Source organism: Octopus bimaculoides, chromosome 3 (genome assembly GCF_046866305.1).
Source record: "Octopus bimaculoides isolate indiv1 chromosome 3, ASM4686630v1, whole genome shotgun sequence".
NCBI classification, from domain to species: domain Eukaryota; kingdom Metazoa; phylum Mollusca; class Cephalopoda; order Octopoda; family Octopodidae; genus Octopus; species Octopus bimaculoides.
In genome coordinates this window covers 139,547,987-139,564,580 of record NC_142930.1, presented here as the reverse complement: position 1 = coordinate 139,564,580, position 16,594 = coordinate 139,547,987, and the positions used below count along the sequence as shown (strand labels likewise).

Here is a 16,594-nt window from a genome sequence, read left to right as displayed (position 1 = left end):
GAATTTTTTTCATTTAGACAACGAAAAAATATTTCTTAAATATGAAATAATACGTTAAATAATGAAAGACATATGTAAGTAATGTATGCTGGGGAAAAAGGTATAATGAGATAATATGAGTTCCCTATATAACTGCCGACGTAGAGTAAATATGTCTTCCTAAATTTACTCTTTTACTCGTTTCAGTCATTTGACTGCGGCCATGCTGGAGCACCGCCTTTAGTCGAGCAAATCGACCCCGGGACTTATTCTTTGTAAGCCTAGTGCTTATTCTATTGGTCTTTTTTGCCGAACCGCTAAGTGACGGGGACATAAACACACCAGCATCGGTTGTCAAGAATGCTAGGGGGACAAACACAGACACACAAATACAGACACACAAACACACACACACATATATATATATATATATATATATATATATATATATACATACATATACATATATATATACCCATATACGACGGATTTCTTTCAGTTTCCGTCTACCACATCCACTCACAAGGCTTTGGTCGACCCGAGGCTATAGTAGAAGACACTTGCCCAAGATGCCACGCAGTGGGACTGAACCCGGAACCATGTGGTTGGTAAGCAAGCTACTTACAACACAGCCACTCCTGCGCCTATATTTTGTTCAACATTTCTTAATTAATAACAGTTTTTGTACCTAGCCAGCTTATGCTTATCCACCTCCCTCTACGAAAGCGCGTGGCTTAGTGGTTAAGGTATTTGGAACACAGTCGTAGGATTGTGGGTTCGATTCGCGGCAGCGCGTTATGTCCTTAAGGAAGACACTGTATTTCACGTTACAAAAATGCTGACAAAAGTGAGTTGTACCTGTAATTCCAGTCTTGTCACTTTCTGCGTCACGCTGAATCACCCTAAGAACTATGTGTAGAAGACCCGTGTCTATGGAGGAGTGCTCAATCACTTGCCCGTTAATTTCGAGAGCAGGCTGTTCCGTTTATCAGATCAACTGAAACACTCGTCGTTGCAACAAGCAGTGCCAGTATCTTGCTCCCTAACATATGGTGCTCGGTTTCTTGTCTATAATACGGTCGCATTAGACGCAAGGCAATCTTGGGGTACAGTTTTCAAATAGAAAGCACGTCTTAAACATCCGTCAATACGGTAATTAAAATTACAACCGCAGCGACGAAAAAAAAAATCAACTTAGTGGAGGCAACTCCAAAATCTAAAATTTTTTAAAAAGGAGAGTTGCTTCCCCTATTTTTTTTTTTTTTTTTTGAAAACACACACACACCCATACACTTTCTCTCTCTCTCTCTCTCCGCACACAAAAATTTTGGTGAATTACTCTTTTTATATTCTTTTAGTTGTTTCAGTCATTTGACTGCGGCCATGCTGGGGCACTGCCTTTAGTCGAGCAAATCGACCCCAGGACTTATTCTTTGTAAGCCTAGTACTTATTCTATCGGTCTCTTTTTGCCGAACCGCTATGTTACGGGGACGTAAACACACCACCATCGGTTGTCAAGCGATGCTGGGGGGGGGGGACAAACACAGACACACAAACATATACACACATATATACGACGGGCTTCTTTCAGTTTCCGTCTACCAAATCCACTCACAAGGCTTTGGTCGGCCCGTGGCTATAGTAGACAACACTTGCCCAAGGCGCCACGCAGTGGGAATGAACCCAGAACCATGTGGTTGGTAAGCAAGCTACTTACCACACAGCCACTCTTGCGCCTATAGATTATAATTTTTTGGCTCTTTACATTACGATTGTTACCATTGACTTAATCACTCGCTCTTTGTGTCGAAAACATCCTGTCAGAGTTCGTTTTTTTTGTTGTTGTTTTCCTTGTTTTTCTGTTTTTGTAAGAATTCTAAAACGTAAAAAGGCTCGGCGTGATTAAAGTTAATAGTCTGGAAAACTTTAATTAATGTCACGGTTACTGACCCCTAACGTCTAGGTATCTAATTCCAGCTGCTCTGAAGAAGAAGAAGAAGAAGAAGAAGAAGAAGAAGAAGAAGAAGAAGAAGAAGAAGAAGAAGAAGAAGTTCAAGAAGAAGAAGAAGAAGTTCAAGAAGAAGAAGAAGAAGAAGTTCAAGAAGAAGAAGAAGAAGAAAAAGAAGAAGAATTGTTGGTGTGGTTGTTACGACTGCTGCTGCTTCTACTACTGCTGTTGTTGATCTTTTACCTGGTGATGGTGGTGGTAGTGGCTACTACTACTACTGTGTCATTGTCGCTGCTGCTGCTGTTGTTGTTGTTGTTGTTGATCTTTTCCCTGGTGATGGTGGTGGTGGTAGTTACTACTACTACTACTACTACTATTACTACTACTACTACCACTACTGCTGCTGCTGCTGCTACTACTACTACCACCACTACTACTACTACTACTACTATTACTATTACTACTACTACTACTACTACTACTACTACTACTGCTGCTGCTGCTGCTGCTGCTGCTACTACTACTGTTTCTATTGTCGTTGTTGTCATTGTTGTTCTTGGTGGTGGTCATGGTAATGGTGATGGTTACTACTACTACTGCTGTTGTTTCCTTCGCAGTGGAGATAGCGGCGGCGGCGGCTATTACTGTTGTTTTTCTGATTGTTGTTGTTGTTGTTCCACTACTTAACCAGATCGACCCGAATTCAGCACTTCTGTGATCAAAGGCGTTCCAACCACTCCAAACACCATGATGTTGACTGGATGTTTGATTTTTATCACTCTCGGTACATCTCCTCAGATTGACACCCCAAACACTCTGAAATGTTCGTATTGAAGCTTTTGGTGCGAATGCCAAACAGTACAGTATGTCGTTTCCAAATTTCTGGCAGAGTGAATTGCTTCATGATGGTGTTTTTCTTGCAGACGGTGCCCAACTGACCCTACCATATCGTGTAGTCGACAAAATCAAAAACAATGCACATGAACGAGATTAAAAACATAAAATGGTGACAATTTACCCATCGCACCCTGTATATACATATATAGGAAATTGGTCATACACCATTAGGTGTATACCCGCTTTCCTATATTAAATTCTAAATAATAACGGAACGCAGAACTCTGAACTATCAACACAACGATATTTATTTATGGAGGAAATAGGCATGGTTGCTGAGACGCCGGAATGTTGTTGTGAGCTGTCCCCAGAGTTGGAATGTTGGAGAGACAGCTTGATACGACCACGCTCATGTGAGAGAGCTCTGTTGGACCTGTGTTGCCTCTTCACCGGCCGGCGAGAAAAGAGAATGAAAAGAGCGGGAACGTTTAGATGTTGAATTCCACGCATGCGCATGAGACTCTTCCCGTGTTCCTTCCGGAACTATTCCCTGCGCATGCGTGGATGAAAACGCAGTAATGGCGACTGTATTTTGGCTCCAAATGACGTCACTACAATGGCACCCCCTCGAGTGTGGAAGCACGAAAATAGAAATTTTGGAGGGACGTCTGAGGCAAGATGGCCACTGAAACCAACCACAAGATGTGGCACAAACACACACAAAGAAAAAATCAAAGAAATGAATGTTAATACGCAGGAAGTTGTGGTCAGTGAGCAGAGCTGTAGTTGAGCGTCGGATGATAGTTGGGACCTGTTACCTGGTACTGAACATTTTAACTGGTCTGTTGATCGTGAGTGTGAATGCGACATATAAAAACATAATAAAAGACAGGCCGTCGTGTAAAGAAAAGAGTGTGTGTGAGTGATACATGTATGTGTATGCGTTATATACAGCAGATAGAAAAGAGTCAGTAACACGTGAGCATTTATACCAGTTCGTTGAGTACACAATTGGAAGAGTCTGTATGTGAAAGAAGTTGAGGCTGTGTGTGGCAGAGCGATCACTAGTTGTTGTGATGTTGGGGCTTCGATGCCGGGCCGGATTCTTGTTATACAGATGTTCGTCGCGGGCTGAATTCTCTTGTCTATTATTAATCGTGGTGAATATGAAACACCTAACAGAATCGAAGAGAGAGAGATGTGCCGCGGTGGTTTGGATTGGTGTACATAGAAAGTCGTGTTGACGCTGGTGGCGAGGACGATGCTTGGTAGTAGTCGTAGACTCGTGTTGCTGTTGGCGACGGCGGTGGTAGTCTTGGCTTGACGAAGCTGTTGATGGAGTCGCTGGAATTGCTGCTGTATGTGTGGTGGTAATGATGTTGACAGTGGTGTTTGAAAAGGTACGCTTTTTCAGATGGTCGACAGACACAATCTCTGTACGACCATTAGCGTCGACCTTGAAGAAATTCAACCCAAGACTGCGGGTTGGGCGAGGTGTGTAAAGAAGCCTTAAATTGCCTATGAAAACGCTCAACCATTCCATTAGAAGCGGGATGGTAGCTGTTGGTGCGTATCAGGAGAGAGAAATTTAACAGGGCGTCTATTTGAGAGGTACCGTTGGTGGCATTGCTGGGAAAATGCTGTCATGAATTCGGAGCTGCGAGCGAAAATGAACAAAAGATCCCGTGCAAATGAAGATAAGCCAGTAACTCTTCCATTCTCCGGCCGAGAGAAACGGAGAGGTGTGAAATATGCTGAACTGGGAGCAAGTAAGCATCAATAGATGTTATGTACTCACTGAAATGTAACTGTGCATTTTACTGCTATTTCCAGCAAGTAGAGGACGCTATGTAAGAATGAATTGACGTCTCGTGAAACACGTTGGAAATTGCTCAAAAGTTGTCAGAATGAAATAACCGTGAAGTTTTTTGTGTGAAAAACCACAAAGGTCTTAGCAGTAAAGAAGTCTTCGGTTATGGGCTTTGTAAGTCGTTGGCAAAATGAAAAACTTTAACGTAGAAAAAATTTTCTTAGCTTTTCACTTGTGTTTGATGAGAATGTAGAGGCAATCCTGATGTTGAACGTCGCGAAACATACGAATTCAATGGCTGTTGAAATGAGGTCTGTAGATCTTTTTAGCTCGGGGTACCAATTGTACCATTATTGGTCGCAGTTCAGATTTTCGTGGCTGCAGTCGTTCTTTATTCGGGGTCACCACTTTTAGGAAAGTGGTTATCCGAATCACGTCGGGGTCACCAATTATAGGAAATTGGTCATACACCATTAGGTGTATACCCGCTTTCCTATATTAAATTCTAAATAATAACGGAACGCAGAACTCTGAACTATCAAAACAACAATATTTATTTATGGAGGAAAATAGGCATGGTTGCTGAGACGCCGGAATGTTGTTGTGAGCTGTCCCCAGAGTTGGAATGTCGGAGAGACAGCTTGATACGACCACGCTCATGTGAGAGAGCTCTGTTGGACCTGTGTTACCTCTTCGCCGGCCGGCGAGAAAAGAGAATGAAAAGAGCGGGAACGTTTAGATGTTGAATTCCACGCATGCGCATGAGACTCTTCCCGTGTTCCTTCCGGAACTATTCCCTGCGCATGCGTGGATGAAAACGCAGTAATGCCGACTGTATTTTGGCGCCAAATGACGTCACTACACATACATATATGCATACATATACATATATACATTTTTTTTTTCAAATGATTTTAAAAAAACATTTATTAAACAAATATTTTTCAGGAAGAAAGTAAAAACATTAAAAGTAAAAAAATATAAAATTACCGAGAAAAAAAATTCCATAACTACCACAACAAAGGAAACAGAAAAAGAAAAAAGGATTGATTAAACAGCAGAAGACGGAGACCAAATTGCGAGTTCAGCCGCTCTTCGCGGACATGATCGCAAAGGCGTTGCCGTGGAGAATAGCCAGCAACACTCGCTGAAGCAGTCACCCCACCTCGCAGGGATCGTTTTTCAAATTGGTCATCATTATCCCGACTTTAGGGAGGGAATGAGCAGTGTGGGGCGGTTACCTTCCCCGAGGTCGAGACCTACTGTCTCCAGTTGTGACTTCCTGTCACAACTGGCCCTTTCTAATTATGTCATTCAGTGGCCTCTTCTAATTATGTCATCCAGTGGCCCCTTCTAATTCGGCATTTGGGGTCAGTACTTCTTCGAAGACGATAATGTTACAGTTGTAGTGACGTCATTTAGCGCCAAAATACAGTCGCCATTACTGCGTTTTCATCTACACATGCGCAGGGAATAGTTCCGGAAGGAACACGGGAAGAGTCTCATGCGCATGCGTGGAATTCAACATCTAAACGTTCCCGCTCTTTTCATTCTTTTTCTCGGCCGGCCGACCATGAGCATGGTCGTACCAAGCTGTCTCTCCAACATTCCAACTCTGGGGACAGCTCACAACAGCATTCCGGCGTCTCAGCAACCATGCCTATTTTCCTCCATAAATAAATATTGTTGTGTTAATAGTTCAGAGTCAGCGTTACGTTTGTTTATTCAGAATTTAATATAGGAAAGCGGGTGTACACCTAATGGTGTATAACCACTTTCCTAACCAGTGACTGTGAACTCTGATCGATGCTGTGTGACGCTAGAGAATTTTCTGAAACCCAAATAGAATGAACTTGACGATAGGGACAATGTTTGGTTTCAACAGGATGGGGTAACAGCCCACACTTCTCGACGTACGATAGGGATTTTGAGAGAGATGTTCCCCGGTCATTTGACCTCATTGCGTGGTGACATCAGTTAGCCCACCCGATCACCTGATTTGAACCTATACGATTTTTTTTCTGTGAGGATACCTGAAATCAGAGATATACACTGATCGCCCTCAATCTATTGAACAATTAAAAGATGCCATTCGTCAAGAAATTGCTGCCATTCCACATGAAATGACACGTCGAGTTATGGACAACTTTCGCGAACGCCTTTCGATAGTGTGGACAGTAACAGCACCCACTTGACTGATTTAATTTTTAAAACCAAGTAAAACAAAATGGCATTATATGTACATTTCGAAAATAAAATCACATTTTTCATTCTTTACTGTATTTTGCTTTTATTAAACGTACAAATGCGTCGGATCATTTTGCCGCACCCTGTACTTTCGTGGGGAGGAGAGCTTACTCAGGGCAAGAAGAGTAATGATCATGACCACCGAAATTGTTGGGGATGAAGCCAGAGATCTTGTCCGAATGCTCACGACAGAGTAGAATCCACTAAAGTCACTTAAGAACCAGGTGGTGGTGTTAAACAAGGCCCTAGTTTAACCCCCCCCCCCTCCCACCTATAAATTAATTCTAAAATGGCTCGGTACCGTTTACTGTAAAAGAAAGTAAAATAGGATAGGAAGAGTTCAACGATGTGAATAGCGTAAAACTTATAGCGTATGTCATTGACTTTAAGGTATTGATTTCAATTCCTCATACAGGAAAGGTTGAAACCCTAAAGCGGCGAGTTGGTAGAATCGTTAGCACGCTCGACAAAATGCATAGTGGCATTTCTTCCGGTTTTACGTTCTAAGCTCAAATTCCGCCATGATCGACTTCGCCTTTCTTGCATTTCGGGATCGATAAAATAAAGTACCAATCAAGTAGAGGGGGGTCGATATAAATCGACAAGCCACCAAGCTTCCCCTTAACAATCACTTACGCTATGCCAAAATTATAACTAATTATCTCTAGTAATGAAACGATTATGTCCAGCAAAGTGGGACAATGGGGGACAGTTTCCGTTAAAACGGTGGACAAAATGCTTAGTCCTATTTATTTTCGCTTCAGCGTGGGGTGACAACTGTTACATTCGAAAATAGAAATAAGGTACTGCTTTTGTGTCAGAATGAGTTCTCTCCCCTGATGCCAATGCCCACATTATATCCGATGGAAACGTTTTATCTAGCAAAGTATTGAAGTCGATAAAATTGACAAAGAAAACCATTGAAAGCGGTGCTATAGCTTGGGATAAGTCCAGTGAATAACACTTGTAAAAGAATTATAAATTTGATTCAATTTTTGGATCAGAAAAATTTAAGAAATAACAAAAGTGGCGAATGATACTTGATAATCAAGTGGAAATCACAATTTGGGGTTGGGGTGACAATAACAATGATTTATATGCTTCAGTTTGCTTTCCCCCTTATGTCATACATTATTACGCAGATAATTTACAAGCAAACCGAGAACTAATCACTACACACGTCATTCATATCAATTGTAACATGATTTCGATACAAATGCTTCTCTATACAAAAGACAGGGAAAAGAAGCTAACAGTCAATTGCTCTAAACATCATTTCTTTTCCATGACCTAATATCACTAAGCTGATAATGATGAACAAATAGTCTCCACTCACTTTTAACATGTTTCCTTATTATTGCTAAACAAATATCCTGACTAATCTAATTGGATTTTAATTTTGTTGTTAGCCAGTTGTAAAAAGTATAAAGTATTGGATTTCCCTTTATTGCTTTGATATTATACTGTCAACGATTTAACAAATCTTACTAATTGTGTTTCCTAGGTTATAGACAACCACAGCAACAGCAACAACCACTATTATTACCACTACTACTACTACAGTTGCAACAGCAGTGTATATATATGTGTGTGTGTGTGTGTGTGTGTATAATTAGTCATTTTCTCTGCATACACAAAAGCAAGCTATTTGGAAAAGAAGTATGAACACTGAAAGAAAATAATTATATTGATTGAAGAAAATAAAACTTAATGCTATTTGTTGAATACAGAACTTGTAGGACAATCTGAATGCAAGTGACAAAGTGATTAATCACAAGACACATCGACAAGTGTATGCAAAAGAGATGACTGTGTTGGCACCAGTAAATAACAGAGAGTCGTTGTAGTAATTTTAAACATGGGGTGGCAGGGTATCGTCTTGGTTACATATTACTGTAAGCGTAATAATGGAACATGTCAGTTCAATTTTCATTTCAAGTTGTCGAAATAGCTCGTGTAAGCAGAGTTTCTCAAGACTAAATATGTACGGATATGACATCGTATACTTATTTATTCATAACCTACGTTGTGTGCGGCGAACTGAAAGAGTTGTTAAGATGTAGGATAGAATGTCTTGCGGTATTCACTTCGGCTCTCTGTGTACTCAGTTCACTTATAATGATAAACTACAAACGCACGAACGATGTCATAAATAACAGTCTCTTTCGCCGGACCGTTAAGTTACAGGGACGTAACCACTCAACACCGGTTGTCAAGCAATGATGGGGGACAAAGACATGCACACACACAAACGTACATATATATATATATATATATATATATATATATATATATATATATATATATATATATATATATATACACGGTAATCTTCAAGTTTAGGAGGATAAAAAAATAAATAAAAATATTCAAGGGAAGTAACTGAACGTCTTACCAGTATTCTCCGTACATCTCTGTTTATAAATAAATCACACACGTGATTTGATTGACGTTAGGGTTAGGGTTAGGATTAGGGTGTGATTTATTTATAAACAGCTAGAAGAAAACGGATAATACTGGTAAGTCGTTCAGTTATTTCCCTTGAATATTTTTATTCATTTTTTTTTATCCCCCTAAACTTGAAGATTACCTATCTACACGATGGGCTTCTTTCAGTTTCCGTCTGCCAGATCCACTCAAGGCTTTGGTCGGCCCGCGGCTATAGTAGAAGACACTTGTCCACAGTGCCTCGCGGTGGGATCGAACCCGGAGTGATTGGGACGCAAACTTCTTATCTCGATTACTTCAATGTTTAGTTGTGCAGTGTTATCTTAGTTTATATTTATTAAAATATTTGCTTCCAAACCATATGGTTCCGGTTTCACTCCCACTGCGTGGTACTTTTCAGCAAGTGTCTTCTACTATAGCCTCAGGCCTACCAAAGCCTTATAAGTAGATTTGGTAGGCGGAAACTGAAAGAAGCCCGTTGTATATGTGTGTCTCTCCACCATCGCTTGACAATGTTGGTGTGTTTACGTCCCCGTAACTCAGCAGTTCGGCAAAAGTTACCGATAGAATAAGTACTAGGCTTACAAAGAATAAGTCCTGGGGTCGATTTGATTCGACTAAAGGCGGTGCTCCAGCATGGCCGCAGTCAAATGGCTAAAACAACAAAAATATAATTTGTTTAGGTTACAGCTATAATTGTGGGAAGGCTCGTGGTTTGTCTGTGTTACCATGAAATGGTTAAGAGATATAAAAATATTTTGTTAAGGTTATTTCTGCAGAAATAAGAATATGTTGATAAGCTGAAGGTAGTAAATATTAAAGATTAAAGGAAGCCTTTATCGTCGAACATATCTTGAAATGCTAGTTTGTAGTTCATAATGTACACTAATACATCCGTATATGTTTTCGTGCAAACCCAGAGAGCCCTGATGCGGGGGGAGACTGATAGTCAATTGCGTTCCAGCCACGACCACCTCGTTTGTTTGTTTTTTTATCTCTGTATCTTGGACAACATTATCAAATGTTTCATTCCTTTTAAAAGTAGGTAATGTATAATTTGAGAGAGATTTGTCGACTATTTTAGGTGGTGGAACGGCAGAGCATCGGACAAAATGCCTTGCGGTATATAGTTAATTATGGTCCTTTATGTTCAGTCAATTTTGTTTTTCACTTCACCGGAGTCACTAAAATAAAGTACCATGTAAATACTGTTGCGATTTATATTTCATTAATAAGCCCTAGATGCGAGTGAAATTTTAATTAAAGCTTAAGGTCGCGCAACCACGTAGACACCTTACTATTTTCACGTTCACACTCGACTCCTTTGAATGAGATTATATTGAAAGGAAGTTAATAAAAGTAGTCTCCACTTGCACTCAAGAACATATCTAACCAAAACTCGTGGACGTAACCTATTTCAGATTTGTAAGTTTTGAAAATGTAGTTTAATTATTCACAATTGGAATTGAAAGAAAATATAGTTGTAGCGATTTAATAATATTATTTATTATTATTAAATTTATTAAACTAAATAATCATGCACAAACCGCTTTACGGCAGATGGCGCTTCCAGTTGTAATCTAGAACCGAACTGTGCGCGATGGTCGTGTTTCGTCACTGACAAAAAATAGTTCTTAAACTATTAACTGGAAATACTCCCTAATTTCTCCAGAAAGAATACCAAAGTTGCAATAAACAACAATATAATTTTTTATAATTAATTCTATCACAATAAATAATAATTATTAAGAACATTAAATATAAATAGTGACTGAACGAAATAGAACTACTTTAATTTTTCCATACACAAGCGGCCTCACTCTCTTTCCATGTGGTGACTGCCATTAAGCTAGGTGAGGCATTTTTCACGTTAGTCTCTTTAAGCGGTTTTTTAAGTAAATATTCGGTTTTATTTCCCACTTTTGGATTTCCATTTAAGACATTACACTCTGAAGTGTTTTGTTTATGCACTGTTATTGCTATATTATGCTGATTATATAACTTATATCCCTCAAATTGTTTTGCTGTCTTCATTGTACATGAAGCGAAAAACCATTTTGCATTTCTTATATTTTATTATATTATTAAGAGAAATTATTAGATCTGTAACCCGTCTTTCTTTTATTCTGTAAAAGCATAACTACATAAAATAAGATCATTTATGGATAATTTTCTGTATATTTAAAATAAATCAGCAATTGTAATATTTGTAAAATTCATTTTATTTAATATATTATAACTGAAACTTACTTCAGAAATTCTGCCTCGAAACACGTGTCCGTCCTTTTAAGCGTTAATTTATAGAACATTGAACGATACACATTGTATAACGGTTGTGTATAGTGTCGAGCTTTCTTAAAAAGTTTATTATTTATGAACTAATTTGTACTAGATCGGACATTTTTTTCATACCTAGAGACTGTAAATAGGTGAAGAAAGTCTATCGTATTTAGTCTTTCGGCAGTATTATATGCTCAGTTTTTTTGCGGGGCAGAGGGGGTTTCTCGTTTTAATAAATTCTTGGAAGATTGCATTATAAAATATAATTCTTTTTCTATCATTTCGAGTAGTTTTCAAATAGGTTGTTGCTTTGTATCGGTAGCATTGGTTCCGTTAACCTCTCAACCCGTTTACCATATAAAATACCAGATTGAAAATGTGATCAGTGATTAAATTTGAATTCTTTTTAAATCTTGTGTTCAAGTACTTGTGCTTGTATTCTACACCCTGTTTCTCTATTTACGATCATATAAATGTGAATTTGTTCTATTTATTAATTAGGCTCTAACTAGCCAATATGCCGCGTATTCCACTAGTTCAGAGTAAGACGTACGCTACTCCAAGAAGACCATTTGAAAAAGAAAGATTAGACCAAGAATTAAAGCTTATAGGAGAGTATGGTTTAAGAAACAAAAGAGAAGTATGGAGAGTAAAATATTCACTTGCCCGCATCCGAAAAGGTGCCAGAGAATTGCTTACATTAGAAGAGAAAGATCCAAGAAGGTTGTTCGAAGGTAAGATTTTTTTTATTCTTAAAAAAAAAAATTCAACTGTGTGTATTCGGTATATTAATTGTTTTGAGCATAACAACCCCATTCCTGACTTTCTTCAGAATTCTCTTAGTTGCAACATTAATAACAGTCTGTGATATTCTTTATCAATATGAAATCGGAAAGCATGGTTAAAAGACTTAAATGAATTCAGGTATCCTGGATGATATAATATACCTCCATTCTTTTTACCATGATATTAAGTGATCATGGCTAAAAACGGTATAAACCTCTCTAAATTGAAAAAGGACTTCGTTAAAAAAAAAACATGCATTATTAAGAAAATTACAAAGAAATAGCTGGGAGGTGTGTCCTATCTTAATTATTACTTTTTGTTGTGTATGTGCCTTCAGTTAGCTTACTGGATATTTCTTTAATGATTTTGTTTTACTCAGGTAATGCTTTATTGAGACGATTGGTACGTATTGGTGTCCTTGACGAGAGTAAAATGAAGCTTGATTATGTGTTGGGTCTTCGCCTTGAAGATTTCTTAGAAAGACGTCTTCAAACTCAAGTCTTTAAGTTAGGACTGGCCAAGAGTATTCATCATGCTAGAGTTCTCATCCGACAGAGACACATCAGGTGAGTCCGCACTTTGACAATCATTAATTCTTGGTATTTTGAAGCGTTTTATATGTTCCATTTTTTACTACAAACAACATAGGCGTGGCTGTGTGAAGAGAAGCTTGCTTCCCAACTTCGTGGTTTGGGGTTCTGTGTGGTGCCTTGGGAGCAGATTTGGTTGGAAGTAGCCTGTCGTATATGTGTGTGTGTGTGCGCGCGCGTCCATGTTTACGTCCCCATAACAGTTCAACAAAAGATGTTGATAGAATAATTACCAGGCTTTGAAAAAAAGGTATTGGTGTCAATACATATGATTAAAAATTCTTCAGGGTGGTACCCTAAGCATGGTTGCAGTCTAGTAAAGGATAACACTCAATAGCCTTTCCAAATTCAGCCAAACTCGATGGATAACTCCTACATCCCTTATATTAGTCTGCTTGACACTGATGCAATATCCTTGGTTGTTTTATATGGTTATGGATTTGAATGTAGAAAGTAATTTCTTTATCATTGATTGAAAACATAAACTGGATTCTGATATCAGCTCTTATTTTTGAAAGAGCTTATTCATTGGCTTTAGTCAACAAAATTATTCTAGCTTTTTGCTTCATCTAAAGACAATGGTTTATCACTATTGATAAAACAAAACCCATGAGGAAGCCTGTCGTTGCTCAACCTCTTGGAATGAGTCCTAACATTTGCAAAAGTGACCCAACTAACATAAAGTGGTTACAATTGAGTTGGGTGAATATGTATGATCCAAGAACAAATTTGTTTAAAATGGACTGATTAGACAACAATGATCTTGCAATCATAATCAATAGAATAAATTAAAATGACAAAAAATCATTTTTAAAATGAATGTTTGGGATACAACTAATTACAAAACCACTCCCCTTCCCAGGAAGTGTAGTTTCAGTTGTTGCTTCTATCCAAACTCCTTATGTAGCTATCACACTGCCAAACTCTCTAGTCTCTTCTACTCTTTTATGACTCATAAAGATGACAACATTGAACTGTCAAACAGCTTAAATTATATATATACTAAAAGATTTTGATAGGTTTTAGGCTTTCTTGCACACATTTGATATAATATTCATGGATATATATAGTTCTAGTTAATATTCATAATGTTATAATAGTAATTTTAGTTCCAAAATATCAATAAAAAGGTATTTCCTTTGTAGAGATTAGGACAAATTATATTTCAGATATAGTATTCAAGAATTTATTGATGATGATGAATGAAAACAGTGTAATTAATAAACATTATGCACCTTAGAATCTAAGTATTTCAGTTGACTGCTGGGAAGGCTTAACATTATTCAAAAGAAGAAACACTTTGTTTAGAAGGCTTATTGGACAGACAACTGCAGGGGTCCTTAGCTGGGAGTAAGCTTCTATACCTTGTATTTGTCGATATGGAGATCAGCAAATGCTACCCTCTGTTGTCTGCTGGTCTCAAAGAATACTAGGTGTGGATGAATGGTTTGAGAAAGTCAGCAAGGAGTTGGCAACAAATTTCAAGAGCAGATACCAATCAGGTTTCAGTTCTCTAGTCCTTTTCTGTATGCCAGCAATCTAGTTTATTGGAAAATTTAGGGAAGAAATTTTAAATGTAGAAACATGCTTTAGAATAGATAAAAGTTTTACTTAGTTGCAAAGAAAACAACTCAGACTTCTAGGAAGTGGCTGTGTTCAATATATAGAGGAGTGGGTGGGAATTCCATACAGTGTGAAGGGTCACAACCAGTTCTGTGGGACCTCATGCACAGGAGCAGTTAGTAAGAAACTGAATTGTTTCAAATGCCCTAAAGCCTCTGGAGAAGTGGTTCATAACTTATCTAAGGGCCTAATTAGCAATGAAGGTGAATGTTCGAGTGAAAAGCTGGGTATAAAACTGATGCAGCTTCCAATCTGTGCAAATAGGAAAAAAGGGATAAAATAGATTATAATGATGATGTCAATAAGTTGACATTTTACCTGTTATAGTTTTAATTTTTTTAAAGTTGAAGCTGATGTATATTTTAGAATATGCAGCTGTAATGGTTGCACTTGATAATTATGAGATGAATATGTTAACTGTATTCGTACAACATGCATCCAAATAATTTTGATGTCTATTTTCTTTCAGAGTTCGCAAACAAGTTGTAAATGTTCCTTCATTTATTGTGCGCCTTGACTCTCAAAAACACATTGACTTCTCTCTGAAGTCTCCCTTTGGTGGTGGTCGTCCAGGTGAGTTTTTCTTCTGCATTTCCACTTTTACAGTGCTATATTAGCAACTGGTTATATTTGTCATATTTTATGCTACATATAAAAGTGTGTACAGCTCCAATAAGATATATGACTTTGTAGCATTGTCTCTGATGTTGGCAGTATAGGGTGTCTTAATTTGGTAATGGAAAGGGATAATTATTAGTAAGATTAGATTTAATCAGTCTTGTATTCAAATTTCTCGGTTTACCAAAGTTATTTGTACATGAATTCTTAATGTTGATTGAAATTAAGCTGTGTTGAATTGGCTTGATCAATTGGTATTACACACATACATCTTTAGTTTTGTGATCATGTTGTGGGCAGTTCCTAATGTTCTGTTAGATCCTTATATTTCAGTGAAGCATTGTATCACACTACAAGTTATGTTCTATTAATGCTTTAAAAAAAAAAGCTGCTACATGTTAAACTGATGAGTAATATTTCATATCTTTCTTTACTCAGGTCGTGTTAAGAGGAAAAACATGAGAAAAGCACAAGGTGGTGGAGCAGCTGATGAAGAAGAAGATTAGGTCAAAATGGGGGCACATTATTCAGCAGGCAAATAAAGTCACCATTTTGATATATGATTCAAGGCTTTTTTTCTTTCTTTATGCTTAATACACCTTCACCTTCCATACAGTGGGGCTGAAACTTTGAGAAAAAATTTAACCACACAGCCATAGCTGTGCTGAATATACAATATATATATATACATGAATCATTGTTAACATCCACTTTTCCATTTCCATATGGATCAGAGAAACTTTGAGGCAGATTGTTTGTGGCTTTCTGTCAACCTACACCTGTCTCTGTGGCCAGGCAGGTTTTCAGATTCAAAATGAAGGACACTAGTTACAAAAGAGAAACATTCATTTCCAACTATCACATGATGTCAGGGCAACCACATACAACAGGCTTCTTTCAGCCCAAGGCTGAATATATATGTATATACGAGAAATAAGCATTGACACAAGTTTATATTATGGTTCCTGAGCATGTTTCATTATGATTGTTTGGAGCCCTGCGATAGATGTTTAGTGGGCATTTAGATGCTCGACCATAATGGCTCATTAGGGAATGCCTTATTGCATTAATGTGCAGTTGTACTCAACTTTTATATATATACAATGTAGGTGTGCAAGGATGAAATTATCCAGGCAAGTACCAGGGTAGCTCTTGGGTATGTTCCAGGTTATGGCTAACCACTTAAAAATTGTAACAAGAATCAATGATCGCAAAGTATTAGCAGCCTCGCTGTAATTCTTCTGATGACTAACTCTAGGTTCACATATATATATATATATATACATACACACACACACACACAATAGGCTTCAACACAGTAGTTGCACTAATTCTCACTCCCAAGTTATTAGTCAACTTTAGTCCAGCATAGACAATGCATGTTAGATGATGAGGCTACAAAATGGGATAAAACCTAGAAACACATG

At 38.0% G+C, this 16,594-nt stretch overlaps 1 protein-coding gene across 1 annotated transcript; it reads left to right on the top strand.

Annotated features, from left to right (window-relative positions):
• Positions 1-10,985: 10,985 nt before the first annotated feature.
• LOC106867286 (small ribosomal subunit protein uS4) lies at positions 10,986-15,730 on the top strand. Its single transcript, XM_014912125.3, has 5 exons — positions 10,986-11,123; positions 12,052-12,284; positions 12,716-12,902; positions 15,019-15,122; positions 15,606-15,730. The coding sequence occupies exons 2-5, from the start codon at positions 12,068-12,070 to the stop codon at positions 15,671-15,673; spliced, it is 576 nt and encodes a 191-aa protein (XP_014767611.1). The 5' UTR covers positions 10,986-11,123; positions 12,052-12,067; the 3' UTR covers positions 15,674-15,730.
• The last annotated feature ends 864 nt before the right edge of the window (positions 15,731-16,594 follow it).